This window comes from Citrus clementina, unplaced genomic scaffold (assembly GCF_000493195.1).
Source record: "Citrus clementina cultivar Clemenules unplaced genomic scaffold, Citrus_clementina_v1.0 scaffold_8, whole genome shotgun sequence".
Classification (NCBI taxonomy): domain Eukaryota; kingdom Viridiplantae; phylum Streptophyta; class Magnoliopsida; order Sapindales; family Rutaceae; genus Citrus; species Citrus x clementina.
Genome location: NW_006262022.1, coordinates 13,399,551 through 13,419,738, shown reverse-complemented (window position 1 = coordinate 13,419,738; position 20,188 = coordinate 13,399,551). Strand labels below are relative to the sequence as shown.

The window sequence follows — 20,188 nt, the reverse complement described above, 5'->3', positions numbered from 1 at the left end:
CACACACACAGAGCACACATACACACACACACACACACACACAGAGCACACACACACACACAAACACACACTTCCAAATTTCCAACTCTCAGATTCAACTTCCAGATTTCCAACTTCAGCACAATTTCCAGACCAACTCAAGCACAAATTCCTGACCAATTCAAGCATAAATTGCAGGCCAATTCATCACAAATTCCATACCACTTCAAGCACAAATTGCAGACCAACTTAAGCACAAATTTCAGACCAATTAAAGCACAAATTACAGACCAATTCAGCACAAATGCAGACCAATTCGAGCACACAAATTGCAGACCAATTCGAGCACACAAATTGCAGACCAACTCAAGCACAAATTCTAGACCAATTCAGCACAAAAACAGTTATTTCGTTAACATTTAATTTCAACCGAAAATTAAATAAAACGGAAATTGATAGCTTTCAAAATTGTCCCCATTTTACTGTAACCTAGAAAAGCTAAAGATCGGAGCATTACCTGAGGCTGTGATAACTGTGACGGTTCGTGAGTTCAACGAGGAATGCGCGTGATGGCTGCCACGTTGACGGTGACCGTGCCTGTGCGAATGCCAGAAACTTCCAGATTTGGGTGGGTTGATTTCGACAAGAAAACGAAAAAGGGAAGACGAAAACGAGAGGAGGGGAAGATGAAAACGAAGAAGACAAAACGAATGGCAGAAAACGAATGCGAATTTCCCTGGTGAAACGAAGAGGGGAAGATGAAATCGGAGAACGAAGAAGGGAAAACGAAATCGAAGAATGAAGAGGAGAGCATTTGTTAGGATGAAACGGCATCGTTTCAAATAAAAGAGAAAACGACGTCGTTTTGCTTTAGTTTTTGGGGTTTGACCCGGGATTTGACCCGGGGCAAATAGCAGAACTCTAACTAAAATGGATGTTTTCATCAGCACAAATTCAGATACAGAGTTTAAATTTCTTGAAGACAATAAAAAAATAAAAACATTGCAAGTCAAAACACACCCATTTTCAAATCTGCGTAATGGTGACTTCAACCCGGCGCCTGCTCGACGAAATTCCTCAATGAGATACATTTGCTTGGAATAGCCTTACTCAGACCCATGTCACCAATAAAGACCCTCATAGTGCTCTCTCTATTTATCATCAAATGCTGCTCCGTGGTGTTTTTCCTGATAAGCACACGCTCCCCCGTTCTAACGGCTCCTCGCTTTTCTGGTAATTTATTTTTTGGCAATCAAGTCCATGGCCAGGCTTTCAAACTTGCGTTCTCTGCTGATCACTGTGTTATCTCCGCCTTACTTGATTTATATGGCCGTCTTGATAGCATTGATTCCGCCAAATGGGTTTTTGTTAAGTCTGTTAAGAGTACGAGTAATTCAGTATGTTGGACTATACTTGCTAGGTTGTATTTAATGCAAAATCAGCGCTCTCTGGCTCTTGATTTGTTTCATCAAATGGTGAATTTAGATGCTTATGTAGATCGTGTAGCATTGGCAACTGCTGTTGGTGCCTGTCGGTTGCTAAAATCAATGCAAGAAGGAAGAAAAGCTCATGGCATTGCAACGAAATATCGGTTAGAATTTGACGTGTTGGTTAGCAATTCAATTGATTGCGGTAGTTTTGCAGATGCTCGTGCAATTTTTGACCGGATGCCTTCTAAAGATGTTATTTCATGGACGGAAACGATAGGTTTGTCTATGAAAAATGGATCTTTTAATGACGGCTTGAAATCATCACGGCAGATGATTAAAAGTGGAATAAAACCTGATGCACTCTCTTAATCTAGTGTTCTCAAAGCTGCGCATAAGCTCCTGCGCGCTAAAGACAATGATGGATGGTACCAGGTTTAGCTACACTTTTCGGAATCCAGTCGCGTCCTGTAGAATTGGGAAGATCCACTTAAAGGAACAAGGTGGAAACGACCCCGGCCGAGTTGCATTGAAATTCAACTAATAAACCAAATGTTAATTACTAGATTACAAAGTATCCACTGCGTCAAATTCGAATTTGATCTCCTTCCATACTTCACAAGCAGCAGCCAGTTCAGGACTCCATTTGCTAGCATCCTTCATTAGGAGCTTACACACATGCTTCTAGAGCTACTGGATTAGCTACAGTGCTGGGTGCATTTCCCCAAGGGTATCCTAAAGTTCCTCCACCAAATTGTAGTACGGAATCATCTCCAAAGATCTCTGTCAACGCAGGCATATGCCAAAGCTATCATGGACATGTATGTGAAATCAGGATTTATTCAGTATGCTTCAAACTTATTTGCAGGGATCAAGGTGAGGGATGTTATTTCATGGACTGTGATGATACTTGGCTGTAGCTTACATGGACAGAGAGCTAGGATTAAGTTTGTTTTCTTTATTGGAAAAAAACTTGAGCATTGAGATAGATCTGTTAACTTTTGCAGCTGTGCTCCATGCTTGTAGCACTGCTGGCATGGTTGAGGAAGGTTGGTTATGTTTTAACCGCATTAGGTCACCTAAAGTTACACATCACGCGCTTATGGTTTCTGCTCTAGCTCGTGCTGGACTCTTCGATGAGGCAAGGATCTTTATTCAGGAGTATCACATGGAAAGGTATCCAGAGGTACTACGAGCATTGTTGGAAGGGTGCAGGATCCACGTGCAAGTGAAGACAGGCAAACGAGTCATTGAGCAGCTTTGTGAGTTGAAGCCACTTAGTGCTGAGAACTGTATAATGCTATCAAATTGGTATGCTGCTGAGGCAAAATGGGACGTGGTTAATCAAGTAAGAGAAACAATTTGAGACATAGGCTTGGAGCCTAAAAAGGCATATAGTTGGATAGAATTTCGAAACAAAGTTCATGTTTTTGGGACAGGTGATGTATCCTGCCCAAGATCAGAGGGAATATTTTGGGAGTTACAGTCTTTGATGAAGAAAATGGAAGGTGATAGTCTTAGGCCTAAGCCAGATTTTAGCCTCCACTATGTTGATGAAGAGAGGAAGTGGACTCAAATTGGTCACAGTGAAATTTTGGCGCTTTCTTTTGGACTCATCAACACACAAGTGGGGGCAACCATTCATGTTACAAAAAACCTTCGTATGCGTCACATTTGCCATGATTTTGCTAAGGCAATATCTAAGATGGTGGAAGGGGAAATCATTATAAAGGACCCAAGCTGTTTCCATCATTTTGAATATGGATTTTGTTCATGTAGGGATTTTTGGTAGTTCGGTGCATATTGATTCTCTGTTCATTCAGGCCTCGAAATTACAGAATCTCAAGGGTTAATTATCCATGTCAATTCATTATTTGAAAGACATCCCAAGTTGTATGCAAACAAATTTGAAAGCATGTTCTGTGAATGTGAAAATTATTAACACGGGACTCAAGAACCATGAATATGATAAGACATAAGGCCAGCTGCTGTTCTGTTTAATTGTCCTGTAATGGCCTGGTGATAAAAGAAGGCGCAGAGATGAGGTGTATGAAACGGCAATGATGCATATTTTATTGTCTCACAACAAAAATAGATGGCGGGTTCAAGCTTTCTGCGAATAAACAGTGTGGTGCATTCTACTGGTGAATACTTAATAGTTATGGAAACGACAAGAGCTACTTCGAACAGGACGTCAGTAGGCAACAGTGAAACAACAGAGTTTCAATCTATACTAATGAAAGTGCGCTGCAATAGAACTAAAATGGAAAAAATTGAGATGCTTGGTACCCAGCAGCGAAAGTCCCTATTCAGATCAAAATATCATAAAACAACAGCTAGAGGCTATTTATGTGGCGCGTTCAAGCATCTCTTCTGGTAGATTTCTTTCGTGGAGGAGCTGCAGCTGTAGCTGTGGCCTTCTTTGTCTCACTTTCCTTTTCTTTAGTGCTTCGTTGATTATTTGAGGTTTGAGCAGCAGCCATGCCCATTTTCCCTTGAGTGACATTGGCCTGCATGTACAAGCAAGGAAACTCTAAAACTTTGAAACAAGTCTCATGACGTGGTCCCACAAAGTATATAAGTTTAGACTGTAGACATACCGGTGGTTTTTCTTTGCCTCCAAATAGGGTTGTAACGACAATTGTCAAAATAATAAAGAAGATGGAAAAGAGAATGCCTACTGTTATATTAGGTTGCTCGTCTCCTCTTTTAAGCACTTCCTGCATCATAAAATCTCAGTGAAAAATCTTCTCCAAGCTAAATCAAGTTAGGCATCAAATTGAACTGTAATTTTTCGCAGAAACTTTTACATATAGATGACAATTTTGTTCACTCACAATGATCTTGGACTTGTACGCATTCAAGAAAGGTATGTCTGCTATCTTGTAGAGCAGGCCAAAAAGTCCCTTCTGACATAATTATTCAAAATAATTAGTTAGGATACGGAGTAACATGCAACTATTATAATGAAAAGTGATGTAATTATATCAAGGGAATTGATATTTTACCCGGATTCTAGTGAAGAAATCTGAAGAAGCAGCAACTGCTTTCTCAGCTTTATGTTTTGCTTTCTCTACTTCAAACTTCGGCTTCCAAGTGGTTTCTCTGTACAAGGCAGCAACATTCTCATCACAAGTTATCAGAATGTTGTCAAACAAAATACCATCTTGCATTGTCCAAATCTCAATACCAACAGCAGAAATAGGCTCAAAATTGGGTTCTGCAACCTCAAAATAGTGAGGGTTTTGAATCTGTTGAGGTTTCCAAATACCGTTGTAATTAGGATTTTCAATTAACGGGGCATGCCATTTCCCTTTATAAGCAGGATTGCTCTTCATTGGCCTCCTCCACTTGCCACAACCTGGCGCCTCAGCACACTTTGGATTAGCAACTTTTGGTGCCTCCCATTCACCATCCTCCTCCTCATCCCAATCTTCTGGCTTGGAAGCCTCAGGATCCTCAATCTCCTCAGGCTCATCATCCAACCAACCTTCAGGTTTCACAGCTTCATCATCCTCTATCTCTGCAGGAGAATCTTCATCCCAGTCCCCAGGTTTCACAGCTTCAGGGTCCGGAATCTTTGCTCGTTCATCCCAATCCTCTGGTTTTTTATCATCCGGGTCAGGAATCATCTTCGTTGGAATAAGTGGCGGGTCAAAATCTTTCTCCGAAAGAAAATATGTCTTCTTCTCCTCCTTCCCATCTATAAGAATCCGTAATATGTTATCAGGTTGCAATACTGCAGTATACACATGAGAGAACTTGTCGGAAGGCACAGACGGAGGATCCTTCAGATGATGCTCAACATACTCGCCACCCTTTAGATTCTTGTTCTTAAAGATGAAGTGAACCTTGTTTGTGTTGCCACATTTATCAGGTCCAAACATTATTGAATATGGAGAATTGTTATCAAATTCCTGAGGTTTCCAGCCGGTAGACTGCTGCCGAAGAAATTTTAAGTATGCACCACCACATTCTAACTCATTTTGAAGCCTGACATCATATTGTAAGATAACTTTTTGGCTCTTGATGTTCAAATTCTCATTCAAATCTTTAACAATAGCATATTTTCTTGCCTTCTCACTCACAAGAAGCCCGTAATCATCATGTCCCTCGCTCTTTGAATGCTTCCACACTCCTAATTAAGATAAAAATCATACACACACTCATGAAATTGACTATCTCATGCAAGTAAATTATCCCGAATAATTCCCAAATAACATTGTTTGAATGAGATTTTTTACTCATAAAAAGAGCAAGTGATATTTTAGAGGACATCATTTTGGCGGAGTAAGGCTAGACCAAATTTGCTGCTGGTGTTTGGCTTGCCCAGAGAAAATTCCGACAGTATTTCCCAAGCAAAGTAGAGCATTATTGAAGTTGGATATCCCAAATTATATTCTAGAATTTATCTTAAATGATGTGACATGGGATGTGTCATTTATTAAATAGATGATGAATAATGCAATAATTTTTCTCTAAACTCGTGAAAATCTATCATCCATTTGATAAATGACACCCACACTCTCTTATCAATATCATAAAATTTTAAATTACAGTTTGGAATATTTACTATAACTCTTTTTAGGGATAGCACTAGCAATAAAAACAGGTTTATAGCATTAGTTCGTTCATTATTGGAGCAATGAGAGGGAAATTAGGCACCTTTGTAGTCATCATTCTCAGAAACAACCCAGCGTCCATCAAATGGATCATCAAAGGGCTCGTAAAAAATCTGAAAAAAAAATTTGAAAAAAGGGAAAGAATTCAAGGAAATATACAATCAAAAAGTAAAAATTGGCCTAGAAAGAGCAAAATGATTGACTGAGAAAGATAAGTTACAGCATCAGAAGCAGAAGCTTGGATCTTGTAAAAAACGCAGCAACCAAAAAGCAATCCAAAAACTGCATTCACTTGCATCTTTCCCATCAGCTTTTCACCCTCCAAACCAAAACCCTATGACAATTTCATTACTATCGTTTTGTATTTTTACCACGCTCTGCTTTTAGTCAGCGACAATTATGGATCACTTTACACTTTCTGTTTAGTTGCTGTTCCTATTAATTGATTTTTTTTTAATAAAATGAGCCTAAAATTTAATGTCCATTTTTTCACACATCATATCATTCTTATGGTGGCTCACATGGATGAGGCGAGTTTGATTTCCGTCCATGCAATTCTTATAATAATAATAATAAAGTCATTATGAATATGATTTATATGGGGGGGTTGGTATGTAAAATTTAAAATGAAAATGATTCAGTATAATTATCGACTTGCTTAATGTTCAAGGATGAAAGTACAAAAACGATATTCCCAAATGATAAATGCTCAGTCTGTACACTCAACTGCTAATGCTGATTGATAATCCTATTTGGGTTAAATAAAAACGACTCGGTCATAATATCATAATCATCCAAACATCAACTAAATTTCTCAAATTCGCTACAGACAACACAACACTTCTATATTAACATAAATACATAATTAGTAGCAAAGACTACCAAAAGATACACTGCAAAATCCAAGTGAAACTCATACTAAGATAGTTGTCATTGTCTTGCAAGACGGTGTCTAATCACTCCCCGAGCTTCATCCAACTGAAAACCAGCACCAGAAAATTCAGCACTAGAAAAGAATGGGCGCAGATCATAAATTTCGAGTTCTTGTGCCTGACAGAGAGTAATTAATCATTAATATACATTAATATGGTCAAGATTCTTATATAGCTAATATAATTAGGAAATGTACTAAAATCAGCTCAAGATTTTGTTACCCTGTTCAGCAAATCCACTACTTTCACATCAATATGACTAAGCCCTGAAGTTGAACGAGACCCGGAAATAATCTCTTCGAAATGCAATGCATTCTTTACGAGCTCCCGAAGAAGATCAAGAAGCAGTGCATTGTATTCCTTCTTGAAAGTCATATACTTTCTAAAGCTCTGCAACAGTAACATTAATTTTTTCTCAATCTCTTATCCCAGGAAACAACAATAGAAAGAATGCAATAAGCCCAAGAAAAATTATCTATTTATGATCTTCTGGATTAGTCATATCAAACAGGCTAGATGTGAAAATTAAGAGATATTCTGCAGCAATATGACATTTACAGAATTAACAATAGCTTGTGTAGAAGCAGGGATAGAGAAATCAAAGAAGGTTCATGAGAAAAAAATAGGAAGGGGATATCTTGCTATACCCTTTGCAAAGCTTTCTGCACCCCAAACTTTTGTGTTGAAATGAATGAATCAAGTAGGACACGGATGGCCATGTTCACATCTTCTTGTGTTACATGCTGTCTGAGGCGCATTCTGGCATGAGCTTCAGACATTCGTATCATTGATTCTATGTGTCTCACGGCTATGGGGACTCCTTGTCCATGCTAACAGTTACAGTGATGGAAACAACAATGTCCCATCAGAATATCAATCTATATACCTCACTATACAAGTCACCAAGAGAAAAAAAGATGAGGTAAAACAGAAACCTACCGAAGATTCCCTACGCAGCTCAGCATAAACATGTGTGAGCTTTTCCATATCGGGGTCATGCAACCTTGGGAACACATTCAACTTGGCATAAGTAATGTATTTCTTAAGCAAGTCTTGAGGAAGTATCTGAAATGAAAGAGGAAAAATGTTCTAATAATTATCTATTTAAATAATTAGGTTTAAGCAAAACAAGAAGAAACTGGAAGAAAGATTGGGTAGGATCTCGAGTACGTACTTCTGGATCAATTTCCCTATCAGCAACCTGAATATCTTCTTCGGATTCATTCTTAGACTTGTCATCCAAATTAACCCCCTTGGGTTGTGACTTGAAATGACTATCAATTACAAACTTTGCCAGCATCTCATCCACGACGGGGTCAACAACATCCTGAAATTGATTACCAATTGCCTACCCAGTTAAGTCTTCACACCAACTGACAGGAAATTCAAAGAAGAATAAAGAGAATAGCAACCTTAACAACGCATAGAACGTCGAAACGAGAGATGATGGGATCTGTCAATTCCACATTTTCTGAAAATGTTTTTGAGGAATCATATCTGTCAACAGACATACAGATTAGATTGATTAAAATTTTGAGAATATAGCTAAAAGTCGACCTGTCTTGTCATCTCGTTGGTTGAGTCAAGTGATTAAAGGAGGAAGACCTCATTTTATGGCTCAAATTAATGACTTTCAGTGAAGTTTTTCTTGAAACTAAAGTACAGACGTTTTTAGTTTGTCTGGTGGACAGGATCATCTAGTTGGCAGTCAATTACATGAATTTTCATAATTGAAGCCTACACAACAAACCATTGAGCCTAGTCTCCCTATCCCTTGAATAATTACTCTCCCCTCAATAAAATTCATCTACTTGCATACCTTCCTCCAACTGGATTTGCAGCAGCAATCACAGAGCAACGAGCCTGGAGTGAAGTAACAATCCCAGCCTTTGATATGCTAATACTTTGCTGCTCCATTGCTTCATGGATGCTTACCCTGATAATTTAATGCTCATAAATTATTTGAAAAAAAGGGGGCAAAGTAAATTGGATGTGCACACCAAGACAAGATTCATAATGGACTTGTATACACTTACCTATCCTGATCATTCATTTTATCAAACTCATCAATGAGACAAATTCCTCTATCAGCTAGAACAAGAGCACCTCCTTCAAGGGTCCACTCCCTTGTGACTGGATCTTTGTGCACTGCTGCTGTAAGCCCAACAGCAGAAGCTCCTTTACCAGTAGTATAAACAGCTCTCTGCCCAGTCTTTTCGACATACCTTCAAAATCAAAACATTTGCACCGTTGGATGCATGCTCACCATTACAAAGCAATGTCACATTATACTAAACTAAAAATAGCTCTTACTTCAGGAATTGGGATTTTGCCGTGCCTGGATCACCAAGAAGAAGTACATTTATGTCGCCACGCAGTCGGTGTTTACCTTTAACATTCTTTTCCTGACCTCCAAACATAGAAAGAGCTAATGCAGTTTTTATGTCTTCATGGCCATAGATAGATGGCGCAATTGATTTGATAATCTGAATTTTTTAAAATAAAAAACAATTCAAAACAGGACTTTGATGATAACGTAACTAGTATATTGCTGAGAACAATAAAACTTCAGTAACAAACCCTCTCTCCTATCCGTGGGTCTTTAGCCAGCTTCTCAATCTCTTCTTTGTCTTCCTGGGTAAGTTTGTAAGCAGAAAAGAGGTCATGCTTCTTAGTAATATGGTTTGCTTCGACCACAGTGGCAAATACAGGAAATCCATTCTTTGTGTTCAAAGACAAGTCAAAATTATTTGTGTATATGCCTGTGACCTCCTGAAATTAAAAAATAAAACATACAACAGAAATTCCAGAAATACAATAATTGAAGCAAGAAATTTGTAAATGTAACAAACTCTACGGAGAGGATAATACAATTTCTTCGCCTGGGCGGGCACAATCAATCAGGTCATTCAACAGTATCACTTCCTTGTATCTTGGAAGCCGGCCTGCAGGCACAATTCCTGGGCTCTCTTGAAGTGTTAATTTCTGGTAATTCCTGTATATAGTCTGCATAGGGCATGGAGGACGAAATGAAATTGTTTGAAATCCTTTTCCATCAAAAGTTCAATTCCTTACAGAAGTAAAACAGAAAGAAATTTCCCTAAATTGGACTTTTATCGCATGTTTGGTTTTAAGAAATATAAGGAGAGGAGTGGAGAGGAGAGGAAAGGATGAGAGGGGAAAGAAAGAAGGGGAGAAAGATGAATTCCATGTCCAACCAAACAATAAAAATGAGATTGATCCTCTTTTTTACTGATTTTCTCTCCCACTCTTTTCTTTCCATTTGTTTCCATAAATAAAGGACACGTGCCTATTAAACCAAAAGGTTGTGGTAGGCATAGAATAGTGTTGCATTTTCCTTCATGTCAAGATTAGCACCTATAAGCCCATATTTGGTTGGAAGAAATGGTAGGAGAGGAAACAAATGGAAAGTAAGAATTTCCCATGAAGAAAAGGAAGACTAAGTGAGCAATAACATAAGCTCACCTGTTCAATGTTGATAGTGAATGGTCCTTTTGATTGGCATTCAGGGCAAGACCCAACTTTGACTTCTGAATATGAATTCTGAAAGAAAGGCCCCAAGATCGCCCCACACTTGTTGCAATCATATTTCACTTGCTGCAACTGGGGAAAGACCCCAGTACGTCTAGTCACAACTCCCCCTATGCGAATCATGGTGTTCAAATGGATTTGTCTGCAATGCCAAATGCATATCTAGTTTAAGACCATAAAATACTTTAATTTCTTTCTAGAAGTACGGACATCTAAATTACCTGATGTTCCGAATCTGATCATAAACTGGTAAGTTAGTGATGCGAACATATATCTTCTGATGAATACGTTTGTAGTTTGGATGTAAATTAAACACAACATTTCTGGCAACATCTTCCATGACTTCTAGAACAGATTGAGGGGCATCAGCAAGCCATATAGCAATATTGGGATGGATATAGATAAACTGTTTGTAATCGATCTCCAGACTACACTTATTAGCTGCAAGTGCAACATCAACATATGCAAATTTCAACAATCAACAACTGGTTTCTCAGTACTATTTAAACTTCCAATAAGTTTCTAAACTTAAATCAATCTGGAATTATAAGTTCTTTTACCTGAAACAATCTCATTGATCAGCCGTACATATTCAAAATCACCCTGTTCGCTCTTAGGACTAACATACGTAAGTAAAAACTCTTTGAACTTTTTAGCAATAAAACGGCGCACTTCATCTCTGGTAACCCATTCTCTCAATGTTCCCTGAACACGATACATTTCAAACTCGGCTTCATCACCATCATCATCCTCATAAGGATAATCATCAGTTGCATCAGTCATGGGTACATCATCTCTAGATTGTCGTGGTGAACTTTGCATAGCATCATTATCAATCTGGCTTCTTCTCGGCCTAAAATCAGCTCTAGACCTCTTTGAAGGTCTGTAACTATCATCATCAGTGTCTGAAACCCAAATGACCAAAACCCCCACACATTATGACATTATTGATCTTTTTCCTTCGCCAATCATTAATAATTACTAACAGCTGTTAATTATATCATTAGTATACCAACAAAATTGGGGAATAACATTCTAAACCTAATTCAGGAAGTGGGATATTAAATTAAAATAAATAAAAAGCCAAAAAATGCAAAAATAATAATGAAAAAAATAATTTACCCTGGTCATGAAGAAGCTGAGGAAGCTTTTTGCGACTAGGATTGATAGACATTTGACCATCGCGCGCTTCAAGTTCCAATTCAGCGGCTCTTCTATCAGCGATGATCTGATCCAAATCTCTCTCGTCTTCAAGAGAATCATCAAGTCCAAGCGATTCATACTGATCATGCTCATCCAGCCTCCGATAATCACTGCACATTTTTTTTAAATTAAAAAAATTAATTACACAAAAATGGTCGTAAATATATAAGTAAAATAGAGAAGTAATTGGTGGGGTGGGGATATTACTCCATAAAATGGTCGTTGAACAGGTCTTCTCCTTCCTCCTCATCCTCAGGTTCTTCAGGCTCGTCTCTAATAATATTGGGATCCACGGCCGCCTCATCGTCCGTCGAGTAATTCTGGCTCGTGTTTGGTGGAAGCTGGTCGGAATTGAATCCCGCCGACGTCGGTGAATCTGGAGTCGATGGAGTGTCAGCCATTTTTCGAGTACGAATTAAAATTGATTTTGAGGTTTTCGCCTGTTAGGGTTTGATTAGTTGCCACGTTAATTTTAAGTGCTGTGATTCCAGCTTTTTGGCGGGAATTTTTGCCGCCAGTGTTGCCACTTATTGGGCTTCGTTATGGGCTGTTTTATAAACCAGCCTTCTAAACAAGGATCTAAGGGGCCGTTTAATCATGTTTTTTATTCAGTGTTTTCCGTTTTACAGAACAGAAAATAAGAAAACGCATTTGCACGTGGTTGTTTTCGGTCTTGGAATAGAGCAAGTACTACGCATCTTATTCTTCTTCTGCTTCTTATTATTATTATTATTATGTTTTAAATATATTTATCTTTTAATAATTCTGTTGATGTACTCCTAATATGTTTTTCCCATTATGTTAATTAAAAATAACAATAATTAATAAATTAAATAGATAATATGAATTATAAAATTACTTGAAAACAAAGTTTTGCCATGAGATGTGTATGGGTTTAATAATATTAATAAGGTAAAAAAGTATTGTTATATAACTATTATTGTTTTAAAAGGAAAATAAATAATAGTTATACCTATTTTTTTTAATAAAAAATAATAAAATAATAATAAAAGAGTGAGAAACTCACTTGACAATATTAAAGAGTGATAAGTATAATTTATTTAAAAAATATTAATTAAAGTATTTTTTAAAATATTTAATATTAATATAATTTTTTAAATTAAAAATAAAATTTTATTTGAACAATATTTTAGTGATGTTAGGTCATCGCAAGCTATGCCTATCGTTTCCCCTCACGAACCTATGAGGTTATGCCACCACAAATGGGTAAGGGATTGAAACTCTCGAGATTTTCACTATTGTCTGGTTCTGCCGTTCGCCGATGATCTGGTGTGCTTTTCAAAACCCATCTTTTATGCCCATGGGAGATAGAAACAGCTGTTTTGTTAGGATGTGGCAAGAACGGTCCTCCTTTTTCAATTGCAACGCAATCATTACTATGTTATCGCGAGAAGGGCCTTCAGTTCAACATGTATAGTGTTATCAATGCAGTCGATCTGAGCGCAGGATCCTCCCCTAGTTTGTTCGTAATAGATCTTAGACTAGACAAGTAAAAGAATAGGAATGTGACGTGCGTCGTGGAGGAAAGAGGTATAAAACTGTAGATGTCGGTTAATATCCGGTATGAAGGAAACTAAATACCGCATGCCTGCCGGTTGCAGAGAATTTTTTTTATATGAAAATGTGAGAAATGAAATTAAATCTATTCCTAGAATCCTAGCGAACAATAACGTTGGGCAGCTACGTTTTTCCAAACGATAGCCATGGTTGTTCAGAAAAATAGCAAATTGATATTACAACTTTGGTTTGGCTTCACCAAGAAGCAGGACTGGACGGAGTTATATGAGGCTTGTAATTTATGGATTGGCATAAATTGAAGTATGAAGCTTGTAATTTGCAGAGTTAAAACTATGAAACTGCATGGCTAAGTCCATGCTACTTTAATGTAATTATTGTGTGTTATATGAAGCTGATTCGGAATTGAGTTTAAGTGTTTATTGATAAACTTAAGCTCAAATTAAAGTGTTCTACATTATAGTTACATGCACATCTTTTTTTTTTTTTTTTCAAATTGTAAATGTCAAATTTATTCAACACAATAGATTTTCTATTCACATATTATTATTTATGCGACACTGTTTACGATTTACCATTTATATAATACTATTCATAATCATTATTCACATAATTCTTGTGCTAAACTGTTTTGGAATTGAGCCGATATGAAAATTAAATGAAGATAGATGTGAAAGGAGATATACTAGTTTGTTTGTGTTCTTCTAAATCTGATTGTATTTCATGATTTGTAAGGAAAATTATTTATTTTGGTTCCGGTTATATCACTATAGTTTGAAATTGATTGGGTGTCATTGCACATTGAGAGATTGAATAAAGATTTTGGCAATTATATGTTTTGAGCCATATTGGTAAAGGTTGTAATTTTTTGGATGATAAATAGGCCTAGATGGCTATTAATAGGCATAATTGTGTGTGCGGGTTCAACACTTCACGGCGAATGTTAACGCTTGGTTAAGGGAGGAAATGGTTGGCAAAGACAGAATGAGAGTGAGAATGGGCCGAATGAGTTAAAAAATAAACTTGATTGGGCCGTTTAGTGGTATCGAATTTGATTAGAAGCGGTGAAATTTAACCCTCTTATGTTTTCTTACCATCCTTTAGATTTTAGTAAATTCCATTGAAAATTTTTTAAAAATATTTATCTCTTGTTATATCTGTAATGCTTGAAAATTAAATAAGCAATTAATAGTATTATTTTAATTGCATTGTTGTGATTATTGATTTGTTTTTGTATTTGATTATTAATTTTCTTTTATTTTATTACATTATTATTGTTATTGCTATTTTTTCTACTATTAATATTAGTATAAGTAGTAATATTATATTGGTGTTTGGACTCATTTGTTATTGGGCCTAATTTTAGCCCAAGTTTATTTTAATCATTTTATTATAGCCCATTAACTAAAATAATGTGAGCAAAAAGCCTAGGTCAGCCCAACCCAGGCCTATGGGCTTGAAGTCCAGCCCGCATTATAAAACTGTGGACATGAGCTGTAAAATTTAAAGTCCGCTGCTAATGAGCCTGGATAAGGCCCTATGGAAAAAGCCCGGGCTTCATAAAAAAATATTAACATCAAATTAAAAATTAAAAAAGATAAAAAAGGCCAAATTTCAGTATTTCACAAATCACATAACAATCTAAAATTTAAAAGCACCAGTCGACACCTCATAGTGGAACCCAAGCAGCCATCACTAATTGAAATTTATCCATTCATCGCCAATTGAACATTTGAACCCATTCATCTACACCACCAGCGAGCTAAACCAGCAGACACGTGACACGACGCAGCAAACTGTAGCCACGAAATGCAGAAGGCAGCAGCAGCGAAGCAAATGCAACACGAGTAGCTGGACCTGCAACAACGCGATACAACAGCGGCGGCCAGCAAACCCAGCACCAACCACTCGAACTCACGTGATGCAGCAGTAGCCACTAGAACTCAGGAGACACAACAACATCGAACTCAGCACAGCCACTCAAACCCCCGTCCTAAACCAGCATCAAACCATCACCAACTCCACCTCAAGTAATCTATGATTTTTTTTTATTGTTGAGATTATTCTCAAATTCTGAGAAATTTTAAAATTTTGAGATTTTTATTCTATGATTAATTATTATCTTTATATGATATTAGAATTTCAAAGTTCAAACTCTCTTACTATTAATGACATTCAAATAACTTCTATGTTATAGATATAAAATCATTCATTACGGTGCAATTGGTGCTTGCTGTTCATTATTTATTTCCAAATGCTTTTGATTAATTTTTCTACCTAATGCATATGCCTTTATTCCATTAAATTCTTTTAATTTTGGCCGAGTGTTTTATTCGCCATTTTAATAATTCTAACTTCCCATTTCAAAAACAAGTTAACTGTTTTGAAATTAAATTCTTTTATTAAAACTTTATTTAGAAAATTAATTGAAGCCCAAGCCCAGTCCAAGCCTAGCCTAGGCCCGTCCAAGCCCGACCCAGGCCTTGGACATGCTTTTAGAGGGCTTGGGCTTGTTTCCAGTAATATAAATAGATAATTAAGAGAGAAAATGGGAGATAGCTTCTTCTTCTTCTTCTCTTGGTCGGCAACTTTCATGGTTTTTATCGTTTAAGTGCAAAAATTGTTGGGACATTGTGGCGGTGATTAAGATATGCATAATTTTAATATCTAAGTACTCTATTTCTTGTATAATATTAGAATCATTAGGTTTTATCTCTAAGATTAAGTTTTGGAGACTTATGATTCTTGAAGTTATTATATGATTTTCATGGGTGTTATGTGTTGGGGAAATATTGATTAAATGAAAACCATGAGAATTAAGGAAATATTGTGGTAGATTTTTATGACCGTGACCCACTCCAAAAATTATTAAAAAATTTTCATTTTGAGCTAAAAAAATTGTTTATATTTGCATCATTAAAAAATATCTTGATTTTATTTTTAACAAAATTTTGAATGATGCCCTGTGATTTGGAAAATTGACATTTTTGTAGTGTTGTAACATGGGAAAAAATGTTTATACAAACCAAAATTTCTCAAAAAATTATAAAAATTTCGAGATCTATTCTATTCTTCTATAGTCTAGTTTATCATATTCAAAATTGGTGTCCTAATTCCTTATATTTTAATTGTTATAAATTGATAATTAAAGGATACTCGATTCTAGATTCTGGATTTCAGGACATAATAGTCCTAAAATAAAATTTATTTGCAGTAGATTTTAAATGAATTTGACTTCGAAATTTTTACTACCCATATATTAATGTGTCTATTTAAGTCCTAAAAAATTTCATAAGCTTTTATTTTATAAAAATCAAAGATTAAGGACTGGCCATTATGTTTCTACATTGTGAGAATAAAACCTATTGATTCATCAAGTTATAGGAAATAGTTCTTGAGGGGAATGGATTATTACTACCTTCTTATATAAGTACAATGTTCATGGGAGCTCAATCTTCAATGTTAGGTTATAGTGGTTAGATTATGACTGATGTTAAGCTTATCATTGTGATCACGAAGAGATAAGTAAACTACACTTTAAACTGAGATCATAATGAATATATATATTTATGTGGATTTTGGAAAGATTATTTTGATATGTGCATTGTAGAATCAGGTCGGGCTTGCAAACTTTGTTTTGTGAATTTGGGATGTTTGCTTACTAAGCGCACCACAATTTACTAATTGTACGAGGCGGCTCATTGCTGACCGCATCCCGCCTTTGAGTAGACTTTTTCTGAGCGTACCTATGTGAGCCAATTTAGCCTCCATTGGTGGTAAATTTGAGTGGCCCGTAACATTCCTCCCTTACCTATGGTCGCAGCGTCCTCATCGCTTTTTTGTGCTTATACCTTTGGATATGCTCCACGAATTGCCATAGGTCTTCTTCACATTGCCAACTGGCTTCACTATCGGGGAGGTCTTTCCACATCACCAAGTACTCATTGTAAGCTGGTACGCTCGTTCTTCGAATTACTCGGTCGGCAAGGATGCATTCTACATCCTTGTTGAATATAGTGACAACGGCTATTGGGGCACGTCTTGACTCACTTCGCCTTTGGCCTCATGTGTCTTCGTAATACGGCTTAAGTAGATTCATATGGAAGACCGAATGAATCTTGGGTCTTGGCAGAAGTCAGGGTTGGTATGAGACGTTGTCTACATGTTAGACAATCAGAAAGGGCCCTTAGTATCACCTCACTAACTATTTATAGACTTTTCACAAAGTCTTGACTGTTGGAATAGGAGCTTGATCATCACATGATTGCCTTGTATTTGAGGTGGTGTTTCTTTGAATCAACCCTTTTTTTCATATTTTGCTCGACTTTGTCGAAATAAGCTCGCTTGATGTCCGCTTCCTTTTTTCATTCGCAGGCGAGCTTGTGAGCCGTAGGACTTTTTTCTCTATATGTTAAGGCTATAGCATTGGGCGTCATTAGCTAAAATCTCATGATGATCTCGACTGAGCTCTTACCTATAGCCTTGCTCCATTGAAGAGTGCGTGAGAAGTGGGCAACATCCAACAACTTTGCCCAATCTCATTTATGAGTGCTCATGTAGTGCCTCAAATACATCTCAAGGAGGCTGTTGATGTGCTTGATCTACCCATTGATTTGCAGGTAAAAGCTTATTGAGAACTTGAGGTCGGTTCCCAACAACTTGAAGAGCTCCGTAAAAAAGCATCTAGTTAATCGTGGGTCTCGGTCGCTCACAATTCTCTTCGAAACTCCCCATAGCTTCATAACATGCTTGATAAAGTGACAGACTGCTTAATTGGCATTGCAATTGGCTAGTACGGCGGTGAAAATTACGTACTTGTTGTAGCAATCGACTACAACCATAATGCTTTTGCATCATTCGGACTTAAGCAAGGCCTAATGAAGTCCATGGAGACATTCTCCTACAACCTTGATGTAAGTGGCATGGGCTCCAACAATCCTATCTAAAGTTGGTGATCAATCTTGTCTTATTGGCACACAAGACATGTCCACATATAGGCCTCGATGTCGTTCCATATATGTGGCCAAAAATATGAGGCTTGGACTAGTGCAATCATGCACTTAACTCTGAGATGGCCAGCCCACTTTGAGTCATGGCATTCCTTGATGACTTTCTTTCACAAAGTTTCCCAACTAAGCACGAACAGTTGATCTCCTTTGGTGAGGAGGATGCATATATCTTGCCAAAATCTCCTTGTCTTGCCTTTGAGTACTTTCCCCAATAAGTCTTTCACTAGGGGCCCTTGTTGGAGACCTTCCTTGATCTATGAGACAAGGTCAGACTTTTGCTAGCTCATACCAAGTGTTGCTAATTTAGCCTTACAGTTTAGAGTGTCAACAACGACGTTGGCTTTCCCGGGCTTGTACTCTAGCCGATAGTCAGATTCTACAAGAAAGTCTTACCACCTTGCTTGCTTAGGACTCAACTTCTTTTGCATTTGGAAGTAGCTTATGGCTACATTGTCTGTTAAGATCACGAAGTGTGGGCCAAACAAGTAGTGTCACCACAATTGTAGGCAATGGATGATTAAAGTCATTTCTTTCTTTTGCATGGTGTATCAACATTCTATGTCATTGAGTTTCCAGCTCCCGAAAGCTATTGAGTGGCCTTCCTGCATGAGTACTTCCCCAGTGGCAAAGTTAGAGGCATCCATTTGTACTTTGAATGGCTTTGTGTGGTCTGGAAGAAAAAGGACGGGATCCTTGGAGATAGCCTTCTTTAAGTTTTTAAATGCACATTAGCATTCTTTGGACAACACCACGTTCGGTTCTTTCTAATTAAGTCGGTCAAGGGCGCCACCTTGGCTGAATATCCTTCGATGAAGGGATGGTAATAGTTCACCAATTTGAGAAATGATCATAGGTCATGCACTTTGGAGGGAGGAACTCCATCGTTAGCTTCTCATCTGCTATCTTGTGGCTGAAGAACTCCACCTCTCATTGCTTAAATGAGCACTTTTCAATTTTGAGGTAGAGTTCGTTTTCTCGTAGTACTTAGAGAACTTGTCGCAAGTGTTGGGCATCTCTTTGAGGGTGGTGTTATACATCACGATGTTGTCCAAGTATACCATAATGAAGCAGTCAAGAAATGGTGGTGCTATACATATTTATTCGTAACTAAAAGAAGGAAGTAAAATTAATCAAACCATTCGTAATAAAAAATATTAGTCTCCAAAGTTAATATGGTTTTGATTAATTTTAAGACCCTATTTTTTTCACATATAATTAACCATTGTGACAAAGCTAAAAAATAGTAGTTTAAAAGCTTGTCTTGAGGAACGTTATATTTCATGACCAATTTTTTTTAGAGGAACATTATTTAGTATCTTATTCATTTTTTTTATGTGACGAACTTTATAACACTAGAAAAAAAAAGAATAATAATCAATAGTTTTCTTAATTATATTATATTTTGTGACCAACAATTTTTTTATGTATTTGATTAAATAGTTGATATTTTATCTTATTAAAGTGTGAAAACATCAATTTACCTCCATTTAAAGTTAAGAAGATTTAAAAAGAAAAAGTCATCACTGTGCTGCTCCATTTTTGCCATCATCTTTTGAACGAAAATGAGAGTAAATAGAAGTTTTCCTACTTTTAGATGGTAAATTTATGATTGTCATTCTAATTAGTGAGTAGATCAAAGTTTATTTTAAAAAATATTGAAAGACAATTCTCAAATTTTAAATTAAAACTTGAACTTGCTCTAATGGGAGCTTCCCTCAAGACTAATCAGTTAAATATCTTTTTCTTGAAATTAGTTACCCACATTATTGTTTATTATTTAGCTTCATAGAAATTTTGTTCAACCATGTTAGATTAATAAAAATTAAAATAAAAGCCTTAAAATAATTAACTTGGATTAATAAAAATGATACTAGACTCTTTATAAAATCAATAATAACAAATTTGTAAGTGCTTCTTTTTTATTTTTA

At 36.8% G+C, this 20,188-nt stretch overlaps 4 protein-coding genes across 5 annotated transcripts; 2 read left to right on the top strand and 2 right to left on the bottom strand.

Moving 5' to 3' along the window:
* Nucleotides 1-1,097: 1,097 nt before the first annotated feature.
* Nucleotides 1,098-1,778, top strand: LOC112096374 (pentatricopeptide repeat-containing protein At5g27110-like). Its single transcript, XM_024179804.1, has one exon. The coding sequence runs from the start codon at nt 1,098-1,100 to the stop codon at nt 1,776-1,778; it is 681 nt and encodes a 226-aa protein (XP_024035572.1).
* Nucleotides 1,779-2,219: 441 nt separating this feature from the next.
* Nucleotides 2,220-3,259, top strand: LOC18034522 (pentatricopeptide repeat-containing protein At5g15340, mitochondrial). Its single transcript, XM_024179803.1, has 4 exons — nt 2,220-2,322; nt 2,414-2,698; nt 2,846-3,067; nt 3,186-3,259. The coding sequence occupies exons 1-4, from the start codon at nt 2,220-2,222 to the stop codon at nt 3,257-3,259; spliced, it is 684 nt and encodes a 227-aa protein (XP_024035571.1).
* A 222-nt stretch (nt 3,260-3,481) lies between these two features.
* On the bottom strand, nt 3,482-6,476 carry LOC18034084 (calnexin homolog 1). The gene is made up of 6 exons (XM_006423779.2): nt 6,249-6,476; nt 6,072-6,141; nt 4,415-5,544; nt 4,244-4,315; nt 4,007-4,126; nt 3,482-3,916 (listed from the first exon to the last, which is right to left on the bottom strand). Exons 1-6 carry the CDS (start codon nt 6,333-6,335, stop codon nt 3,767-3,769), a joined length of 1,629 nt encoding a protein of 542 aa, XP_006423842.2. The 5' UTR covers nt 6,336-6,476; the 3' UTR covers nt 3,482-3,766.
* Nucleotides 6,477-6,810: 334 nt separating this feature from the next.
* LOC18034745 (DNA replication licensing factor MCM2) lies at nt 6,811-12,176 on the bottom strand. 2 transcript variants are annotated; one of them, XM_006423778.2, is made up of 16 exons: nt 11,923-12,176; nt 11,635-11,825; nt 11,073-11,417; nt 10,734-10,953; nt 10,447-10,654; nt 9,832-9,966; nt 9,541-9,732; nt 9,274-9,446; nt 8,997-9,185; nt 8,780-8,896; nt 8,373-8,457; nt 8,135-8,287; nt 7,900-8,025; nt 7,608-7,790; nt 7,183-7,350; nt 6,811-7,078 (listed from the first exon to the last, which is right to left on the bottom strand). In XM_006423778.2, the coding sequence occupies exons 1-16, from the start codon at nt 12,114-12,116 to the stop codon at nt 6,959-6,961; spliced, it is 2,799 nt and encodes a 932-aa protein (XP_006423841.1). In that variant the 5' UTR covers nt 12,117-12,176; the 3' UTR covers nt 6,811-6,958. The 2 variants fall into 2 exon arrangements, with proteins under 2 accessions (XP_006423841.1, XP_024034865.1); XM_024179097.1 differs by having other exon boundaries at nt 9,541-9,594.
* Between the last annotated feature and the right edge of the window lie 8,012 nt (nt 12,177-20,188).

Excerpts from the sequence above, each read along its gene's own strand:
- LOC18034745 (XM_006423778.2), bottom strand. The coding sequence starts at position 12,116 with ATGGCTGACACTCCATCGACTCCAGATTCACCGACGTCGGCGGGATTC. Across the intron at positions 11,826-11,922 it reads TTCAACGACCATTTTATGGA|TGATTATCGGAGGCTGGATG; the intron begins GTAATATCCCCA and ends AAAAATGTGCAG. Across the intron at positions 9,733-9,831 it reads CCCGCCCAGGCGAAGAAATT|GAGGTCACAGGCATATACAC; the intron begins GTATTATCCTCT and ends TTTTAATTTCAG.
- LOC18034084 (XM_006423779.2), bottom strand. The coding sequence starts at position 6,335 with ATGGGAAAGATGCAAGTGAATGCAGTTTTTGGATTGCTTTTTGGTTGC. Across the intron at positions 5,545-6,071 it reads TGAGAATGATGACTACAAAG|GAGTGTGGAAGCATTCAAAG; the intron begins GTGCCTAATTTC and ends TATCTTAATTAG. Across the intron at positions 4,316-4,414 it reads ATTTCTTCACTAGAATCCGG|AAGGGACTTTTTGGCCTGCT; the intron begins GTAAAATATCAA and ends TAATTATGTCAG.
- LOC112096374 (XM_024179804.1), top strand. The coding sequence starts at position 1,098 with ATGTCACCAATAAAGACCCTCATAGTGCTCTCTCTATTTATCATCAAA.
- LOC18034522 (XM_024179803.1), top strand. The coding sequence starts at position 2,220 with ATGGACATGTATGTGAAATCAGGATTTATTCAGTATGCTTCAAACTTA. Across the intron at positions 2,323-2,413 it reads GACTGTGATGATACTTGGCT|CTGTGCTCCATGCTTGTAGC; the intron begins GTAGCTTACATG and ends TAACTTTTGCAG. Across the intron at positions 2,699-2,845 it reads GCCACTTAGTGCTGAGAACT|GTGATGTATCCTGCCCAAGA; the intron begins GTATAATGCTAT and ends TTTTTGGGACAG.